The following is an 18,884-nucleotide window of genomic DNA, read 5'->3' as shown; positions in this document are numbered from 1 at the left end:
GGTAACCCTAGGTGGAGGAAAACCCTAAGGGGCGGCAACCTTAGGTCCTAGGGGGCGGGAACCCTAGGTGGAGGAAAACCCTAAGGGGCGGCAACCTTAGGTCCTAGGGGGCGGGAACCCTAGGTGGAGGAAAACCCTAAGGGGCAGCAACCTTAGGTCCTAGGGGGTGGTAACCCTAGGTGGAGAAAAATCCTAGGGGGCGGTAACCCTAGGTCCTAGGGGGTGGTAACCCTAGGCGAAAAGTCCAGTCGGTCTGGAGGACCGGATTGGCATCAGGTAAATCTCCTAAGTGGAGTAGGTGAGGATCCGTTCCCCGCAGAGGGAACAGTAGGCGTCGGGTCGACCTAGGGTTTCCGGTTGGAAACCCGAAGTCAGACTCGGACAGTCCGGAGACTGTCATTATCATTTCTATTATGCTTTATGTGCTAACTTTGTGTTGCAGGGTATATTTGGGATTAATGTATCTTGCAGGGACCAAAGTGCAAAGATTAACCTCGGATGAACAGTGTCCGAGGCGCCTCCATGGAGCTTGGAGGCGCCTCGGGTGCAAAACCTGAGCTGGCTACGAAGCAAGCTTCAAGGCGCCTTGGAGAGGCTGAAGGCGCCTTGAACAAGTTGATGAAGGCACCTTGGAGAGGTTGAAGGCGCCTTGAACAAGATAAAGTTCGACCAGGTCAGTTCTGATCCACGCGGGTGACGCGGCTAGCCTGGAGGCGCCTTGGAGGGGTTTAAGGCGCCTTGAACACCCTTTATAAGAGGGGTTCGAGCAGCAGCAATGGACAACAAAAGAAAAAGCTTCCTCGTGCTGTGTTCTGCTCAAGTATTGCTTCGGAAGTGCTGCTGCAACATTCCGACGACCCGGAGCTCAGACTTTTCTACCACTGTTGTCGGTATAACTTTAATTACAGTTACATTTGTAATTAGTTTGTAATAATTATACGAGCTTATAGTTGTTGCCCACGGAAAGCGATCAAGGATCGTGGGCCTTCGAGTAGGAGTCGATCAAGGCTCCGAACGAAGTAAATCCTCCTGTCTCTGTGTGCTTATTTTCTTTATTCCGCTGTGTTTTTACTCGAGTGTTTTACGAATCGAACGAAATAGCCACGAGCGCTATTCACCCCCCCCCCTCTAGCGCATCTCGATCCAACAAACTATGGCTGGTAGGCAAGGCACCAACAAAGGGAGGAGGAGTGCACATGTGTCGGTCGTCAGCTCATGGCAGCCGGTGGCAAGATAGCAACAGTGGTGCTCGCAATAGGAAGAAAGGGGACTCGGGAGAGTGCGATTAGGGCATGAGCAGCTGGCGCATCGATCGGCCTCTTGTCGAGACCATTGTCTAAGGAGGAGATGTCTTGCTTGTGGCTGGAGACGGGCTGACGATGATGGGTCACACGACGTTAAGCAGCAACTTGAGGAGGCCAGGAGAGGAGAAATCGGGGAAGATAGGGGAAATAAGGAGATAGAACTTAAGTTTAATTTATATGCCTAGATTAATTAAATTCAAATTAATGCTAATCAATATAATCAACTCCCACTTAAATCGTGTACTCAAAACAAGCTTTCTCTAAGTCTAATCGACTCATCCCCTTTAAATGTGTCATACGACCTCTACTTAAATCTCAAAAAAATTATAAAAATTCTCAGAAAATTCTATAAGTTTATTTCTCCAATAATACTTATTATTTAATTGTTGTATCTTACAACAACAGAGATATGGTGTGAAGTTTTAGATATCGAGATCAAAATCTTACCTGTGATCAATGAATAAAGTGACCAAGGAGGAATCATATAAGGCCCACGTTGGGCCTGATATGGGATAATATCATTCTCAACATGGGCATAATATGATTGATATCAGACCCACGATTATGCTTAAATTTATCGTCACGTTGGAGTACTTCTAGAGTGCTTTAAATAAGTAATGGATAACATCGTTGGAGTCCTCGCAATACCAGCAACTCACAATGCTTGAAATGGGTGCAATCAGACTTGTCTAGGTCTATTAGTGAGTCTTGACTGAAACCCACGGATGAACTTAGGGTATTTGGATTTCTTCAAATTCATAATTACTAGTAAGTGTTGAGCGAAGAGAAGCTAGATATTGTGTCAAAACTTAATTCTAACCACTAAAAATAAAGTTCTTGTGGCGTGCAAATTGGCACTGAACAGTGCACCTGATGGATTTCTATGAACAACAAACTCTATCAAATTTTATTTTACAAAAATAATAAGAACCATTTTGTTAAAATCATAACTTAATTTTAGTTCAAACTAAATTTATAAGGCTTTTTTATATTTCTAAGTTCACCTTGTAGACTTAAATCCAACTGTTAGATTTAGCCTATTTGAATTTCTAACAAAAATTGCAACCACTACTGATCCGGTGGTAAGAGCCCGGGACCCCCTAACGAGGGGTCAACGCCACGTGGAGGTCAAAGGGCCAGGTGGTCTGTCGAAGAAGGGTGAGCCGACCGGACGCATGAAAAAAGGGCAGGCCGATCGGCCTACCCGTAAACGTCTGATAGTGAAAGACGCCCTGACAGGGGTCGGGGTTCCGACGCTCAATGAAATAGTAAATAATGACCAAACGGAAAGCCTAAGAGAAGGCAGGACATAATGGGCGTGTCGGCCGGCTGGCGCAGGGAATTAAGGTCGTACGGACGACGCTCTTCGCGCCGGCCGGACGGACGTCCCGGCCGGGCGGTGGGTAAATATGGACAGGAACATCTGCTGACAGCCGTCAAGTCGTATGGCTAAGCCATACTCCTAGTCTGACAACAGGGTGTTCTGTTGTCCCATCGAAGACGTGATTGGACTGTAGCAGTATGGTGTCAGGTAAACTCTCTGACAGGTACATACCGAGGTATGGGCTGCGGACACGTATGCGCCTCGGTGGACGTGCATTAGTTCTTTCACCGCTCTATATAAAGAGCCTCTTACTTCGCCGGAGGTACGCATTCTACAAGCTTCGGAGCCACTTTTTCCACCACTCGCTTACCTGACTTGAGCGTCGGAGGGTCGCCGTCGGGAACCCCTTCCCGGCCCGACTTCTGTGCTGGTTCGCCGGAGATTCGTGCGACCAGACGGAGGCCTACACCCTCGACTAGGAGTGTGTCACGTGCCCAGCGTCCTTTGGTTCGGCGATTCGGACAGGATCAACTACCAATTTTTAGTTTACACAATAGAGATATGATGTGAAGTTTTAGATATCGAGATTAAATTTTTGATTGTGATCAATGAACAAAGCAGCTAAGGAGGAATCATATAAGGGTCATGTTGGACATGATATGGGATAATATCAGGTTTAACGCGGGCCTGATATCATTCATATAAGATCTAACGTGAGCTTGATATCATTCATGTTAGGCCCGCGTTCATGCTAAATTTATCGTCACGTTGGAGCACCTATGGAGAGTTTTAAATAAGTAATGGATAACACTATTAGAGTCCTCGTAACACCAACAATTCATAATAATTGAAATGTGTACAATTAGACATATATAGGTCCATCTGTGGATTTGACTGAAATCCACTGATGAACCTAGGATATTTAGATATCTTTAAATTCACAATTACTAGAAAGGGCTGAACTAGAAGAAACTAGATATGATTCAAAATTTAGTTCTAACCATTAAAAATGAAGTTTTTGTGGTATGCCAGTTCGCACGGAACAGTGCACCCTATGGATTTTTATGAATAACAAATCCTATCAAATTTTATTTTACAAAAACAACAAAAACGATTTCATTAAAATCATAACTTAATTTTAGTTTAAATCAAATTTACAAGACTTTTTTATATTTCCAAGTGTACCCTATAGATGTAAATTTAACTATTGAACCTAGCCTATTTGAATTTTTGAAAAAAAAAAATCGTAACTGCTACCAAGCTTTTAATTTACACAACATAAATATAATGTGAAGTTTTAGATATCGGGATTAAAATTTTTATTGTGATCAATGAACAAAACAGCCAAGGAGGAATCATATAAGGCTCACGTAGGGTATGATATGTGATAATATTAGATCCAATGTAAGTCTGATATTATTCATATTGAGCCCAACTAGGGATTATACAATCCATCCACCGTCGAATGCCTCCGATACTCTACTCAAAACTATAACCTAAATAAAAAAATGAACTCAGGGAAAATCATAATCAATTTTAAAATTATATATATATATATATATATATATATATATATATATATATATATATATATATATATATTCGAATCCAAAAAAATAACTTTCTATAAAACAATAGGATAATATTGTCCTTCTCTGGGACTCCAAATGGATGCTTCGTGTGTACCGAACTATTTTTTTGCTTTTTTAATTAATTTATTTGAATATTATTTAAATTTAATTCAAATAATTGTTGAAGCCGATCTCAAATAACTACTAAATGCCATTACGGTAATTTTAAGAATTTGATTTTTTTTAAAGTGATGTGATTAAATTCAAAAATATTAATCAAGTTATAAATAGTTTTTATATAAAATTATTTTATATACAGTATATTTTGATTAAATTGAATTTAAAAATAATTTATTTTAACTCATTATAGCAGTTATATCCTAGCAGCTATATCATAGCTGTTAAGCATATTTTTAATACAAAAATATAGGAAGATGCTCTTTTAATTTTATTTTTTTAAATGATGTGTTTTTTTTACTATTGCCTTTGAACTTTTTAGGATAAATAAACTAATTATGGAAAATGTAGTTCATAATTTGATAATTCATATGAGTAAATATAAAAATGGTAAAATGGGCATGGAATATTAAAATGTTCTAAATATTATTAAAAATTATTATTTAAAAACTTCATTACATTCCAAATTTCATATTAGGGAAATAGACAAAAATAGCAATAACATAATAGAAGGTCATTATATATATAATCACATAAAGGCATTAAATAAAATTTAAGGATTTTTAATTAATTGTTGCATTTAAAATGGAAATGAATGAAAATTTGAAATTAATTAATTATAATTTATGGTCAACTAATAGAAAAGGGGAAAGAAAAGGTTTTGAAAATTATTAAAAGATACGGAAAATATTTAACTATGCAATACAGCAATAGAATGATAATAAGTAACTGTCAATAACAACGGAAGGATTAAAATAAAAATTAAATCAACATGTTTTTTTTAAAAAAACATTATAATTAAAAGTTAATTATAATTATAATTCTGATAAACATGGAGTCGCTGTCGATTTATTTAGATAATAATAAATATTCGAATATTTAAGGAATTCTTTACTTTACACGACAGCTTTTGGAAACCGCCGCCCAGACTAGTACCCTGTAGGGCCCGCCACGGTAGGCCATCAGAATAGCTCGAAGACTTTGTGTCTGGGAAGAACAGGAGGAATCTTCTGCGTTCACACCTGGTCCCATTGGCTCCGTCTCAGCCGTCGATATGGCGGAGATCGCAGTCGACGGTGGAGAAGCGACAATGGCCCCGGGTATCGTGCTCCACTCTTCGCTGTGGCTATAAAAGGGAAGAGTGGTGGCAGAAGGCGATGAATCGAAGAGGCGAAGCGGCGAGATGGCGGTGAAATCGTATCCGGAAGTGAGCGAAGAGTACAAGACGGCGGTGGCGAAGGCCAAGCGGAAACTCCGTGGCTTCATTGCGGACAAGAACTGCGCCCCGCTCATGCTCCGCATCGCGTAAGCTTCATTTTGATCTCTTTCTTCGTCTTCTTCGTCCTCTTCTTCTCTTGTTCGATGCCGATCTGTTGGATCTCAGATGGCACTCGGCGGGGACGTACGACGTGAGCACGAAGACAGGAGGGCCGTACGGGACGATGAAGTTCCCGGAGGAGCAAGCTCACGGCGCCAACACTGGCCTCGACATCGCCGTCAGGCTTCTCGAACCGATCAAGGAACAGTTCCCCATCCTCTCATATGCCGATTTCTACCAGGTTCTCTAGATCTGCCTTGATCCTTGTGCCGATCTCAAATAAATCGTTAGTTTTGAAAATGTTTAATTACTTGGCAGCTCGCCGGTGTTGTTTCCGTCGAGATCACTGGAGGGCCAGAAATTCCTTTCCATCCCGGACGGGAGGTGTGAATCTATCTCCCTAATTTCGTTCTCAAGTATAAAGAAAATATCTTAGTTATTGATCAGGTGAGACGCATAGTTATTCGATTTAGCGGTTTGGCAATGGTTTGATTTGTCTCTGTGGATTAGGGGCATTTGGCCAATGAATGAATAAATTCCATGAATAACAACATTTCCATGAATGCTAATTTTAGGTCTAGCAATTGCCTACAAAACCCAATTATGGCAATATAAGATTTTCTCAATAAATATTGCTTATGAAGATTAACCAAAATATAGTACCAATAGAATGGAAGTACGGACTTTCTGCCATGCCTCTGTCTCTATGCCGCGCCCATGTATTTTTGTCACAATGTGCTCACTTCGAGTAATAAAACTACTATGCATATATGAGGCAGTTTTATTTCATCTTGCGTTATCGTTGGGACTTGTTTGCATAGTTAAGGAAGTGAGACCAAAGTTTTCTTAGAAATTAGTTGGTGAAGACCACCATTAAGAAATTTCAATAACAATGTGCACTAATTGCGTGCTTGTTTTTCCTATTTCAGGACAAGCCCCATCCTCCTGAGGAAGGGCGCCTCCCTGATGCCACAAAAGGTATGTAGTCCAAGGCTTGTAGATATTCTCAAGTCAGATACATCGTAGGTTTTATTCACTTGTCGATGTCCGTGACTTTTAGAAAAATAAATCTGTGTCAATTTTTCTTTGGCATTTGTCTGAATGGTCTGAACAAAGTTCCTGTCTATATTTTCTTGAGCATTTTCTATTCAGACAATCTTCGGGAGTAGATTCTCTTTCAAAATTGTTCTAATGACATTTGCTCATTCAGGTTGCGACCACCTCAGGCAGGTGTTTGGTGGGCGAATGGGTCTTAATGATCAGGACATAGTTGTACTCTCTGGTGGCCACACTCTGGTACCTGTCGCCTCAATATGTCGGTGATTACATCCTATTAATCTATGAACTTTGTTTGCTAAGGCACTTTCAACTCCCTTCAGGGAAGATGCCACAAGGAGCGTTCTGGATTCGATGGACCCTGGACCACCAATCCCCTCATCTTCGACAACTCCTTCTTCAAGTAAAGACCTTTCTCCCTGAGATAAATACATATGCCTTTTCACTGTGGTGTTTTTATATTTTCAATCGTAGGGAGTTGCTAACTGGCGAGAAAGAGGGCCTTCTCCAGCTGCCTTCCGACAAGGCTCTTTTAGACGATCCTGTCTTCCGTCCCCTGGTTGAGAAATATGCTGCTGTATGCCTTCTCATATTTCCGAATCCTCTTCTCTTACAGTTGATCCAACAATTTGCACTAAAACATTAAAACAACTTCCCTTCAGGATGAGGATGCTTTCTTTGCTGACTATGCCGAATCACACTTGAAGCTTTCGGAATTAGGGTGCGTGTTCTTTCACTTATCCATAAACAAAACTACAAATTTTGCAAACATGCTTATCGTTTATCCTTGTTTCTGATCATAGATTCGGAATTTCGGCTTGAGGAACTCGGTCAGTTATTTCTGAAAGAGTTGACGTATGCGCAAGGATTCAAGGTTCTTTTTAATAAACGTTTAGCAGATGGTAAATGTTCAGGTTTTGGCTTTACTTCTCTACCAAGAACAGTTGTTGATTTGATTTCGTATGAATGCCGTCCATGTTGCTTTATCATATGAATGTTTCTGGTTTGAATAAGAGCATGGGTTTTCGCTATAGCAAGAGGATTAATCTTACTTCTCTCACGTTTACTAAACAACAGTGTAGAAATGGCGCGCGATTCAAGATTCACTGACCGAAAAGGGAAAAGTAACGATACACTGAGTCTTCAATCTACTCGCCTACTCTTGTTCGATAACTAGACAATGATAATCCGTGTCTTCATCTGCTACCCTACTCACGTCTGATATCTGACATCCATCTGACTGATGAAACAACTAAAAGTTATGATTTGCTGCTTGCATACGTTGCAGACGAAATAAAAAGTCACAATTCTCTAAAACATACCAATGACCAGCAACCATAAATAGTTAAGCCAACAGAAGGAGCTCACTGTACTATTAATATAACTACAACATACCCTAACTGATTATGTAGTAGCTTATATTATCGAAGCATTTGCGAGGAGCAAATAAATATTGCACAATGAGAACGATATACCAGTTCAAAGAACTAAAATCGGCCAACGAGAAAATGAAAAAATCTAGAAGAGCTAAATATGGTCATCCAGAACAGCGTACCCATCATCTCATCCATGGGCATCGACACACATCACGTCTGAAATAACTTCGTTCTTGTGAACTGAACAATCATGGATGATAATAAGAACATAATAAGAACAACAACGAATGATCACACAACGACCATACCTGAAAAGGTTGTGTCAGGTTCAGCTTCAGAAGGCAAGTAGTCTTTCGTTGAAAACTCTGAGGACCTGTTACTTGGATTTAATGAATTACCCTCCGAATTCATATCCGAAATTTGTTGTTCATCAGGTTGCTGCTGCTTCTTTTGCTTCTTCATTTGTTGTTCTTCGGTGTCCTGCCCATTGGATACTGATTTTTCATCCTCACTAACTGCAGTGCCTGCTGGACGCATCTCATCTGAGGAATTTCCATTTGAGACGCTATTAGTTTCTCGCATAGACTTCTTCTGTTTAAGGATAGCACTGCTGCCCCGTTTTCTACGGGTCACTTTAGATGAGCTTCTACGAACTGTTTCACCATTAGGCTTCAGCATAGGAGGTGATCCCGTCATCTGCCCTGCCACTCGGCGCATCAGTTCCCCGAACTTGGACTGTTGTCTAGAACTTGAAGTCTGTGATTTGGACACGAAATCTCCTAATGCGTCGAGTTTTTTCTCCTTTCCCTTCCCTATATCATCGACATCAAAATCTTCCACTTCCAGTTTTCTGTGAGATGAACGTGAAGTACCTTTGTCATCATCTGAACCCTGATGATCACTCTCTTCGATCAGTTTTGACACACTCTTCCTTTTCCTACCACACTCAACTACATGTCTCTCTGTGCCAACAGAGCTCCACCGGCGTACTGACTTTGTCTTTCTCGAATCAGTATCTGGAGAGGGATCAAAGAATCTTTTACCTGATTTTTTCAGTTTGGATGGTGGACTCTGCTCCTGTTTGCCGATCAGCTTAGAAGTTTGATTTGGGCGATCAGCAACTTCTTTGCCTGATCTTTTGTTCTTAGATTGTGAACCCTGTTTCCCTTTGTTAACTGAACCACCATTATCTCTTGACTTTCTCTTCATAGAAACTTCATCAGAAGAAGTCGAACTTAAGAGGCCTGCAACTTCTTTACCTGATATCTTTTCCTTAGATACCGAACCAAGCTTCTCTTTGCCAACCGAGCTCCCTTTGTCGCCTGACTTACTCTTCTTCCTAGAAGCACTATCTAAAAATTTTGATAGAGAAGCCTCAATGTTATCCTCTAGTCCTGCCCCAACAACGAACACCGGAAGTTCAGAATACCCTTTTGAGCGATAGAAGGCTTTCAACTGAGATTTGAATATTACGAGCTCCAACTTGTCTACCCCTTCATTCAGTGACCGTGCCAATGCTCGGATAGAACCAATTAACCTAAGAGGATCAAAGGAGCTTGCGATCCAGGACCGGTCAACAGCATAGTTGGTAGTTCCTTCTCGTACACCAGCATTCTCAAACTTCGAGTCCCGAAGTCTAGCATAACCTTCATCCCTAAAACAGGGGCATGCCATTCCCAAATCAACACGCCGTGAAACCTCCTGAAGCGCGGCATTCTTAGCGGTTAGAAACACGTCCATGCTGTTTTGGTTTGCCAACTGCGAAAAGTGTTTCTGGAAAGGCTTCAACTGTGAATCATCGCACCAAGCGAAGGTTTTGTCTCCGAAATAAGCAACTAGATAGTGATCCTTTTTCCGATTGTTCGATGCCATCTCGGAGGCATCAAAAGGATCGAATATTTGAGCCGGCCACCATGGGTGGCTCCTCACCTTACCCCAAACCAAATCAGAAACTGCAAACACAGTCTTGTTCTCATCCTGAAAGGGGCAGCAACAAGAATCATGCTCATCGAGAACCGCAGCAGATTTCCGCCGCCTTCCCTTCTTTCGCTTTGCACTGGATCTCACACTTCGGTCCTTCGATTTCTCATCGACCACATCATCGTCTGCCTCCGTATCTTCGGCTTCCACGGTAACCTTCTCGGTTTCAGCTAAACCGCCGCCTCCGGAGTCCGTCCCGTCATCGTGTTTGCCAATCGCCGCCTCAGCTTGTTCAGCTTCCTCCACTCCGGTTAGGGTTTCCGGCTGTTCTCCAGCAGCGAAGTTGAGGTCGAGGAAGCCATCTCCGGGCTTAATCTCAGAATCCATGTGGCCTGGACAGGTAAAACCCTAAGAAAGTATGAATTTTTTTCATCGAATCGCAAACCCTAGAAATCTTACAAAGCCATTCTCGGAGATCGAAAAACGCGATCAAACACCATGCCTTCAAGAAAAAAAACCGAATAATTGAAGAGAAATTGCACAGAAAGTCAACTTATTGCAGCTTACCTCGATCGTAATTTCTTGCTGTTTCCAGATCGAGAAAAAAATGGGGAATGGAACTGGACGAGAATAAAGGGGACGAATGGGGTTGGATTTGGGGGACGAGGTCAGCTCACGGATCGGTAAGTACACCGGGGCGGTTTTTGAACACTGAGCGCCAAGTAGTCTCGTGTTCGAGAGCGGGCGACAGCCGGGGGTATTGTTCACTGCCCGGTGGCGGTAAGCGGCGTTCAAATCCCCTGGGATACTGTAGGCCGAGACCGCCCACTGCCAACGGTTTGGGCCTCCTGTTTACTTGGAGAGAGAGAGAGAGAGAGAGAGAGAGAGAGAGAGAGTGTGTGTGTGTGTGTGTGTGTGAGTAGTGAGGAGAAAAAGATTTACAAAGAAGAATAAGAGTGGGGAATGAAAATAGTAATTATTAATTGTCATTGTTAATATTTAGATTATACAAATGGAAATATAATTAAGAGAATGAATCCTTATAATTAATTAATGACTCATTCCCATGTCCCCTTCAATGAATCATTACTCTATTTTCAACAATCAAAATATTTCCTTATTCCAAAAATATTCTTGACCTAACACTAAAATTCCCCCCTTAATATCAAATATTAAAATATATTTATTTAATTTTTCTTTCATATCACTTTCTCTGTTCTCTTTCATCATATTTTCTATCTATCACACACTTTCTCTCTCTTAAATCTCTTTCATCACACTTTCTTCTCTCTTTTTGTTCTCATCATATTTTCTCTCCCATCATACTCTCTTTTCTCTTTTTTTCTCATCGCACTTTCTCTCTCATCACACTTTCTCTCCCATCGCACTTTCTCTCACATCAATCTCTCCTATCACACTCTCTCCCTTTTTATCTTAACACACTTTCTTTCTCATCATATTTTCTCTCTCATCATACTTTTCTCTCATCAATCTCTCCTATTACACTCGCTTTCTCTTTTTTTCTCATCACACTTTCTCTCTTATCATACTTTCTCTCTCCTCAATATTTCCCATCACACTCTCTCTCCTCATTTTTTCTCATTGCTCTTTCTCTCTCTTCATCCTCCCCCATTCTACTTTCTCTTTCATCATATTTTCTCTCTCATCTTCTCTCATCATGCTCTCCCATTACACTTTTTTTCTTCATTTCCTCTCATCACACTTTCCCTCTCTTCATTCTTTCCCATCACACTTTCTCTCTCATCATTCTCTCTCATCATATTCTTATCTCACATCTATTTTTTTCTCTTATTTCCCTTTAAAGGTAAAAAAGGGAATTTTGATTTATTCCGATAGAAAATATTCAACTAATCAAATATTACTTTTAAGAGTGATATTCATGCTCATACTCATTCTCATTCCACAATAATATGATTCTCATTCCGATCCTATTCCTAAGAAAGAACCAAATGCCCCTAAAAAAAGACGAAGGAAGGGAAGAGGGGAAGATAGGTTTTATAAGTTTTGCTAATTACTCAGAGAGAAACTATGGGGGTGTTGAAGGTTAGAAATATTACAGCACATTCATCAATTTCCTTTCTTCAAAATCTAAAAGAAAGCGAATTTTACTCATTTTTCATTTTAGGCCTCTTTTAATTTTACAAACCTATAGATTCTCCTTTTAAATCCCGTTCTCCCACATGATTGAATTTATTCGTGCTAAAATTACATGATTGAATTGCTTATAGTAGAGTATTGACGATAGATATTAGGGCACCCTTCCCTACTTCCTATCATCCCTAGTAAACAACCCCTAAGAACTTTTTTTATCTTCACTATTATATAACTTGCAGGATAATCCCGATGGAACATCATACTGTATTTAAGATAGAGAAGTTATACGGTGTCCTTAGTTGGTTCTACTAGTACCCTAAACTTGTCTGGTCGAACCACATAAATATTCATATTTTTCGTTAAGCTCTAAAAAATATCGATACCGATAATAACCATATGAAGAAAAAAGTACTTAGCACTTTTAAGTGAAAAAAAAGAGACAAATCACTAAATGGAGGTGCAATACAAATCAAATTGCAAAGACTTATTTACATGTAAAATTCCAATCACCACTTGGGGCCTCATCTACTCGTTAGTCAAGTATACACTAATGTCCATTTTCGATCTAACTCTAACCATACCTTATCTACTTAGGGTTTACCCAAATTTGTACTCATTAGTGACTAAGATTTCATCGTTTACTTTTGCATACACCTTGAAGTGAATTAGGTTGTTGTCCAGAGTGTGTTCACCCTTAGAGTTGTGTACAGTGAGAAACCCTATAATCAGAACTAACTCCCGCTTGGTTCTCCCACAGCATTGAATTTGTTCGTGCTAAAGTTATAAATGATTGAATTGCTCATAGCATAGCAACGTGACGATAGATATTAGGGTCTCCTTTCCTACTTCCTATCATCCCTAGTAAACAACCCCTAAGAGCTTTCTTCTTCTCTATTATATAACTTGTAGGATAAGATCCCGATGGAACACTACCATATTGTATTTAAGACAAAAGCTAGCAAATATAAATCGTATCCTTAGTTGGTTCAACTAGTGCACTAGACTAATTAGCTCGGTCAGACCACATAAATACTTATATTTTTCGTTAAGCTCTTAAAACACCGATACCTATAATAACCATGCGAAGAAGAGGAATTCCAAATGAAATGATGGTGGAAAAAACATTAACAACTAGTAGTACTTCTAAGTGGAAAAATAAAGAGACAAATCACTAAATGGAGGACTTCTAAATTGTCTCGTGCCATACAAATCAAATTGCAAAGACTTGTTTACATGTAAAATTCCAATCGCCACTTGGTGCTTCGTCTACTTATAGGTCAAGCATACACTAGTGTCCATTTTGGATCTAACTCTAGCCCTACCTTATCTACTTAGGGTTTACCCGATAGCCGGAGATGCGACAACTAGTCATATATAGTCTTCTTCGAAGTTACATTGAGTATTGATTGAATATAAATGGGAAAGGCTCCAAAAAATAGTTTTTTTAAAAAAAAAATGTATTTATTAATCATTTGATTATTATGACATAAACAAATTATCCTTGCCTCACTTAATCATGATTATCTAACTAATTAAAACGATTAATCCATAGCTAACTCTATTAGTCGTCGCAGTGATCACGTCCAAAGCGGCGCCGCTCCCTGAGCGGCACCACGGCAGGCGTCGTCGTCGTCGAGGAAGAATGAGGGCTCCTCGTCTAGGAAGCAGAGTGGAGTTGTCGCCGGCGGCGAGGCCGCGACGATGGTGGTGGTGGCCGAGTAGCGGCACGTCGTGCGCCGGCGGCGAAGGAGGGCGACGAGGTTGGCGTTGTGGGCGTGGGCGTTGACGGCCTCCGCCTGCGCGCGCGCGAGCTGAGCTCGGAGCTCGTCCACCTTCTTCTGCAGCCGGAAAACAGAGCCGGCGCTGCCTTACACCGGGTCCCGGACTCGGGCGTCGGCCTCGTACGCCATACTGCTCACGGCGTCCGCCCGTTGACTCAGGGGAATTTCCTGTCATATGATCAGTATAGAAAACATTCGACGAAAACCCAAGTTTAAAATCAAACAACAAATCTCGCGGAGCAAAAATTGTTAAAATATAAATCAATCGTTCGACTAAGAGAATAAAAACACTTGGAGCGGAAAAAGTTATAAAGAGTTGATCGATTGAAAACCTGTAAAACTTTGATGATATTGCTTGCACCAAAGATACGATGGACATTAGTGAACTTTTGAAGGTCCGAGGGCGAAAAGTAAGGGGCGAGCATACACTTGTCCGTGCATCGTCGACGTAGGAGCTTACAGGCCGCGCAAGGGCTAAGCACGATCGCGGACGAAGGCGAAGGAAGGGACGACGAGGCGGAGAAGGTCTTGTGACTTGAGGCCATGAGAAGGAGTAGGCGTTACTTGGTGAATGATGATGAGGAGACAAATCGACATTTATCTCAATTTTGGGTGGGGCTGCGTTTTATAGCGGCCACGTTTTCTCATTTAATCAAAAGAAACACCTTAATTTTAAAATTATCAAAATCTCACGCTACTTTTCAATACATGAACTTGATATGAAAAAATATCAGGCGATCTAATATTGGACCATATCAGGCCTAGTGTGAACCCCACAGGTTATCTGAGATGATAAATGATGACATGCTTGTCACATGAGGTCACGGGGTTGAACCGCAAGACTATTAGGGCGTAAATCTCTGGATCTTGTGCAACTCATCCCACAACCACTTGCCCTCTCGCCTGTCGTGATTTACCTCCCTCGTGATGGCCTGGGGTCGGGTGCGATGGGGACGCTGGGGGCCAGCGATTTCGCCTTTTCCCACATATCAAGTCTAGTGTGACTTGATATTTTTCATATCAACCCCAACATGCATGATATGAGAAAATATTAAGCCCAGTGTGAGCCTGATATGAAAAATATCAAGTCCAAGCTGAGCCTATCAGGCTCACGCTATGCCTGATATAGAAAATATCAGACTCACGTTGGGTCTGAGAGTAGATCTAATATGGGAAAATATCAAATTCACCATGAGCTTAATATGAGACTCCCTTTTTAATCATAGAGAGAGGATTGAAGACGACCAGAAAAAGAGGGGATTTAGGAGGTTGACGGGAGGGATACGAAGAAAATAACATTATTTTGTTGTGCTATGTTTTTTTGCTAATGTTAAAATTAGGATGCTTTTTTACGTAAATAAAGAAACATTACCTCTCCTTTGGGTAAAAAACTGAATTTTCAAAGATGTAAAATTAATAGTTTAGTCCTAGACTTATGAATTTTACACCATTTATCTTTCTATTACTAGGCTTCATGAATCTGCTTTATTATTTGTGGCCGAGAGATAACTAAATAGAATATACGAAACGAAATAATCTAAAATTAGGCTAGTGTTATGGTCATTTGCTTCGCTAATAATATCATTCGTATCTTTCTTATCACAATAAGATGTCTCCAAACGCATCCATTAGGCCTAACGACGACTCGAACCTAAACCTAGAACAAATTAAATAATGGACATGTGATGATTAAATTAAGCTCCCTCATATTTTGTTGCCACATTCCCCAAATTGTAGTATCAAAACCTAAAAGTTTGACGTCAACCTAATCAACTTGGTGGGCAATATCTCTTGAAAATCTAGGGATAAATGAACCTTAAAAGGACAACAAGGACATGTCATTTCATTTCATGGGTGTCACATCAAAAATAGAAGAAATTTTTTAGAAAGTTTAGCACTTGCATTGGGGTGGTCATGTGCTTGGATACAATTTGTAAACCTAACCAAAGAAGGCATTGGAGTGTAGTACGGAAAACAAAGAAATTAGGTTATTTTGGACCTCTTTCCCCAAATTAGGTCATTTTGGACTTCCTATACAATCCTTAGGTTTTAGTATAGGATGCCCCTACATCAAGTTCCCCAAGCTTAGATATACAGTAATTTTATTTCAAGTTGATATTTAGTATTCTCGGAGTTTGGATCCTCTGTCCCTAAATTTCTCTATCCTCGTGTTCCTTTATCGATCGGACGGATCAAATTGCATCTCAAGGATACCTTGCACATCACGAGGATACTGCACACATCTTAAAAATGTCATGATACCTTGAAATGTAATTTGGTCCGTCCAATCAGCAAAGGACACGGGGACAGAAAAATTTAAGGGCAGAGAATCCGAACTGATATTCTCGAGTAAGGTCTAATAGTTAGCTCTTCCGGATGGATTATGGATTATTATAACTCTTCTCGAGTAAGGTCATTGATTGTCATGAAATCAAAGTAAACTAAATTCTAATATATATCGAATTTTCAATGCCTTACGATGAAGAAGTAAAAATAGAAGTAGACGAAGTATTATTTGGATTGTATTTTTAGGTATATCTAATATTGTCGGTTTTGCGGATAATGAATTCAAATTCGAACCGATCGAATCAAGTTTGTTAATACAATTGGGGGATCGAGACGATGAATCGATACATAAGCCAGCTTGAGACCCCCTAAAATTAAGCAACAACGTTAAGGCGGTTGAGGTTGGTTGGTTCATGTTTGCAACCAAATTAAACCCACCACCTTATTAAGCCGCCGCCCCGCCCTCTCCGCCGCCCCGCTTGGCCTCCTCCTCCTCCACCACCACCTCCGCCGCCGCCGCCGCCGCCGCCAACTTCACCACCGGCTTCTCCTCCTCCTCCATCTCGAGATGGAGGCCGGAAACCAACTCGTGCCCACCGCCCCCATCCGCTCCGCCAGCGAGCCGATTCTCTGCACCCGCGTCGACTCCTCCGGCTCCGGAAGCGGCCGATGGAAGCGCGTTGTGGTCGTCGGCGGCGGAATTTCGGGATCCATCGTCGCCAAGTACCTCCAGTACCACGCCGACGTCGTCCTCATCGACCAGTACGTCATGATTACTCTGCTTCGAGATCAGAATTATGCGTGTTCGCTCGGTTGATCTCTGAATTGCTTGATGAGCAGGAAGGAGTACTTTGAGATTCCGTGGGCGACGATGAGGACGACGGTGGAGCCGGCGATCGCCGACAAGGCCGTCATCAACCACGCCGATTACCTCGTCAACGGCAATCTCGTCGTCGCGTCGGCGGTCGGCGTCACGGAGACGGAGGTCGTGACGTCGGACGGAGGGCGCGTGGGATACGACTACCTCGTTGTGGCCACCGGCCACTCCTACTCGTCTCCCGGTTGCCGGCGAGAAAGAATCGAAGAATTCAGAGAAGGCATTTTCCATTTCCACCATTTTAGTTACCGAAGATGTTAATTTTACCCCACAGGAAAAATTATCATCCCCCACAAGTTTATAAAATTACCTTTTCCTCCTTAAACAACTCTATTTGAACTTATTTTCGCTAATACTACAATAGAATGCATAGTTAAGATTCCTAAGAGAAATGAGATACATAACTTTTTTTTCTTGCCTTTTTTTGGCCTTGTCTTGCTTCACTATCTCCTTCAATCTTTTTTCGTTGAATTTTATCATTTTTTTATTTACCCCATGAAGTGAAAGTTTTTTATAAACTCGATGTGAGAAAGGACCAAAGTGAAATTTTGCTAATATTTGAGTCGTAGTTGATTGGAATTTATCCCTTTTTTTTTCAGCTAACTTGAAGATGAGGTCTTCTAGCTCCGTTCTGATCATCGGCGGCGGGCCGAGCGGCGTTGAGCTCGCTTCCGACATCGCGTCGAACTACCCGGAGAAGAAGGTCACTCTGGTCCACAGCGGCTCGAGGCTTCTGGGGTTCATCGGCTGCAAGGCCGGCAACAAGGCCCTGGAGTGGCTGCGGTCCAAGAACGTAGACGTCCTCCTAGAGCAGACCATCGATCTGAACTCCCTTCCCGACTCCAACGGAATCTACATCACCTCCGCCGGCGAGGCCATCGCCGCCGACGTCCACTTCGTCTGCGTCAACAACCCGCTGGGCTCGTCGTGGCTCCAGGAATCCGTGCTCAGCGATCGTCTCGACAAGCGCGGCCAGCTCATGGTCGACGAGCACCTGCGAGTCAAAGGCCGGAGCAACATCTTCGCCGTCGGAGACATCGTCGACATTCACGTAACTCTCCGATCGCTTAAAATAGTCAATCGCTCTTCACGAACGGAAGCAAATAAATTACTAATTGACCGGTGCAATTTTTAGGAGCGGAAACAGGGGATACTGGCGCAGAGGCACGCGGCGATCGTGGCGAAGAACTTGAAGGCGATGCTGAAGGGGGAATTGGCCGGGAAGGAGGGGAAGGAGGTGAAGCTGGGCAAGTACAAGCCGTCGGTTGCTATCGCGATGGTGTCGCTGGGGAAGAAGGACGCGGTGGCGCAGCTACCGTTCACCACCATGTCCGGCTTCCTCCCCGGGCTGATCAAAACCAGGGAGGTGTTCCTGCGCAAGACGAGGAAGTTGCTGAGCGTGTGAAGAAATTGACGGCGATTAAGTGTACATTAAGGAGTTAAAATGGGGGAAGAACAAGGATGACTCAAATGCTCTTTTATGTTGGGTTTGAATGGTAGGAATTATAATGGTTCAAATCATCGTAATGACGTTTTTTTAATTTTATTTGTATCAAATGGACGTCCACCTCCGTCCCTTTGTAAAATTACATAATTATCCTTAAATATGGTATTAGGTCAGCCGATTTTAAATTTAAATTCTGAATTAATCGACTTGTTCAATAAAATTTATGTTATAGCAATTACTATAATTCATGTTATAAGAACATTCATATCAAATACTCTATTTAAAAATTTTACTTTAAATTTTAAATAGGATAGTTAAAAATATTTACTTCG

General features: G+C 41.6%; 4 protein-coding genes across 4 annotated transcripts; 2 read left to right on the top strand and 2 right to left on the bottom strand.

Moving 5' to 3' along the window:
- The first annotated feature begins 5,509 nt into the window (after positions 1–5,509).
- On the top strand, positions 5,510–7,783 carry LOC122008331 (L-ascorbate peroxidase 2, cytosolic-like). The gene is made up of 9 exons (XM_042564043.1): positions 5,510–5,681; positions 5,761–5,935; positions 6,013–6,078; positions 6,624–6,672; positions 6,905–6,990; positions 7,074–7,153; positions 7,225–7,327; positions 7,413–7,471; positions 7,554–7,783. The coding sequence occupies exons 1-9, from the start codon at positions 5,560–5,562 to the stop codon at positions 7,570–7,572; spliced, it is 759 nt and encodes a 252-aa protein (XP_042419977.1). The 5' UTR covers positions 5,510–5,559; the 3' UTR covers positions 7,573–7,783.
- Positions 7,784–8,032: 249 nt separating this feature from the next.
- Positions 8,033–10,823, bottom strand: LOC122008330. Its single transcript, XM_042564042.1, has 3 exons — positions 10,614–10,823; positions 8,435–10,454; positions 8,033–8,366 (listed from the first exon to the last, which is right to left on the bottom strand). The coding sequence occupies exons 2-3, from the start codon at positions 10,431–10,433 to the stop codon at positions 8,314–8,316; spliced, it is 2,052 nt and encodes a 683-aa protein (XP_042419976.1). The 5' UTR covers positions 10,434–10,454; positions 10,614–10,823; the 3' UTR covers positions 8,033–8,313.
- A 2,915-nt stretch (positions 10,824–13,738) lies between these two features.
- On the bottom strand, positions 13,739–14,487 carry LOC122010672 (LOB domain-containing protein 1-like). The gene is made up of 3 exons (XM_042567180.1): positions 14,275–14,487; positions 14,048–14,110; positions 13,739–13,999 (listed from the first exon to the last, which is right to left on the bottom strand). Exons 1-3 carry the CDS (start codon positions 14,485–14,487, stop codon positions 13,739–13,741), a joined length of 537 nt encoding a protein of 178 aa, XP_042423114.1.
- Positions 14,488–16,796: 2,309 nt separating this feature from the next.
- Positions 16,797–18,510, top strand: LOC122010671 (apoptosis-inducing factor homolog B-like). The gene is made up of 4 exons (XM_042567179.1): positions 16,797–16,990; positions 17,069–17,325; positions 17,705–18,156; positions 18,241–18,510. Exons 1-4 carry the CDS (start codon positions 16,797–16,799, stop codon positions 18,508–18,510), a joined length of 1,173 nt encoding a protein of 390 aa, XP_042423113.1.
- The last annotated feature ends 374 nt before the right edge of the window (positions 18,511–18,884 follow it).

This window comes from Zingiber officinale, chromosome 8A (assembly GCF_018446385.1).
Source record: "Zingiber officinale cultivar Zhangliang chromosome 8A, Zo_v1.1, whole genome shotgun sequence".
Taxonomy (NCBI): domain Eukaryota; kingdom Viridiplantae; phylum Streptophyta; class Magnoliopsida; order Zingiberales; family Zingiberaceae; genus Zingiber; species Zingiber officinale.
Note: the sequence above shows the minus strand (reverse complement) of the source record. Positions and strands in the feature narration are given on the sequence as shown.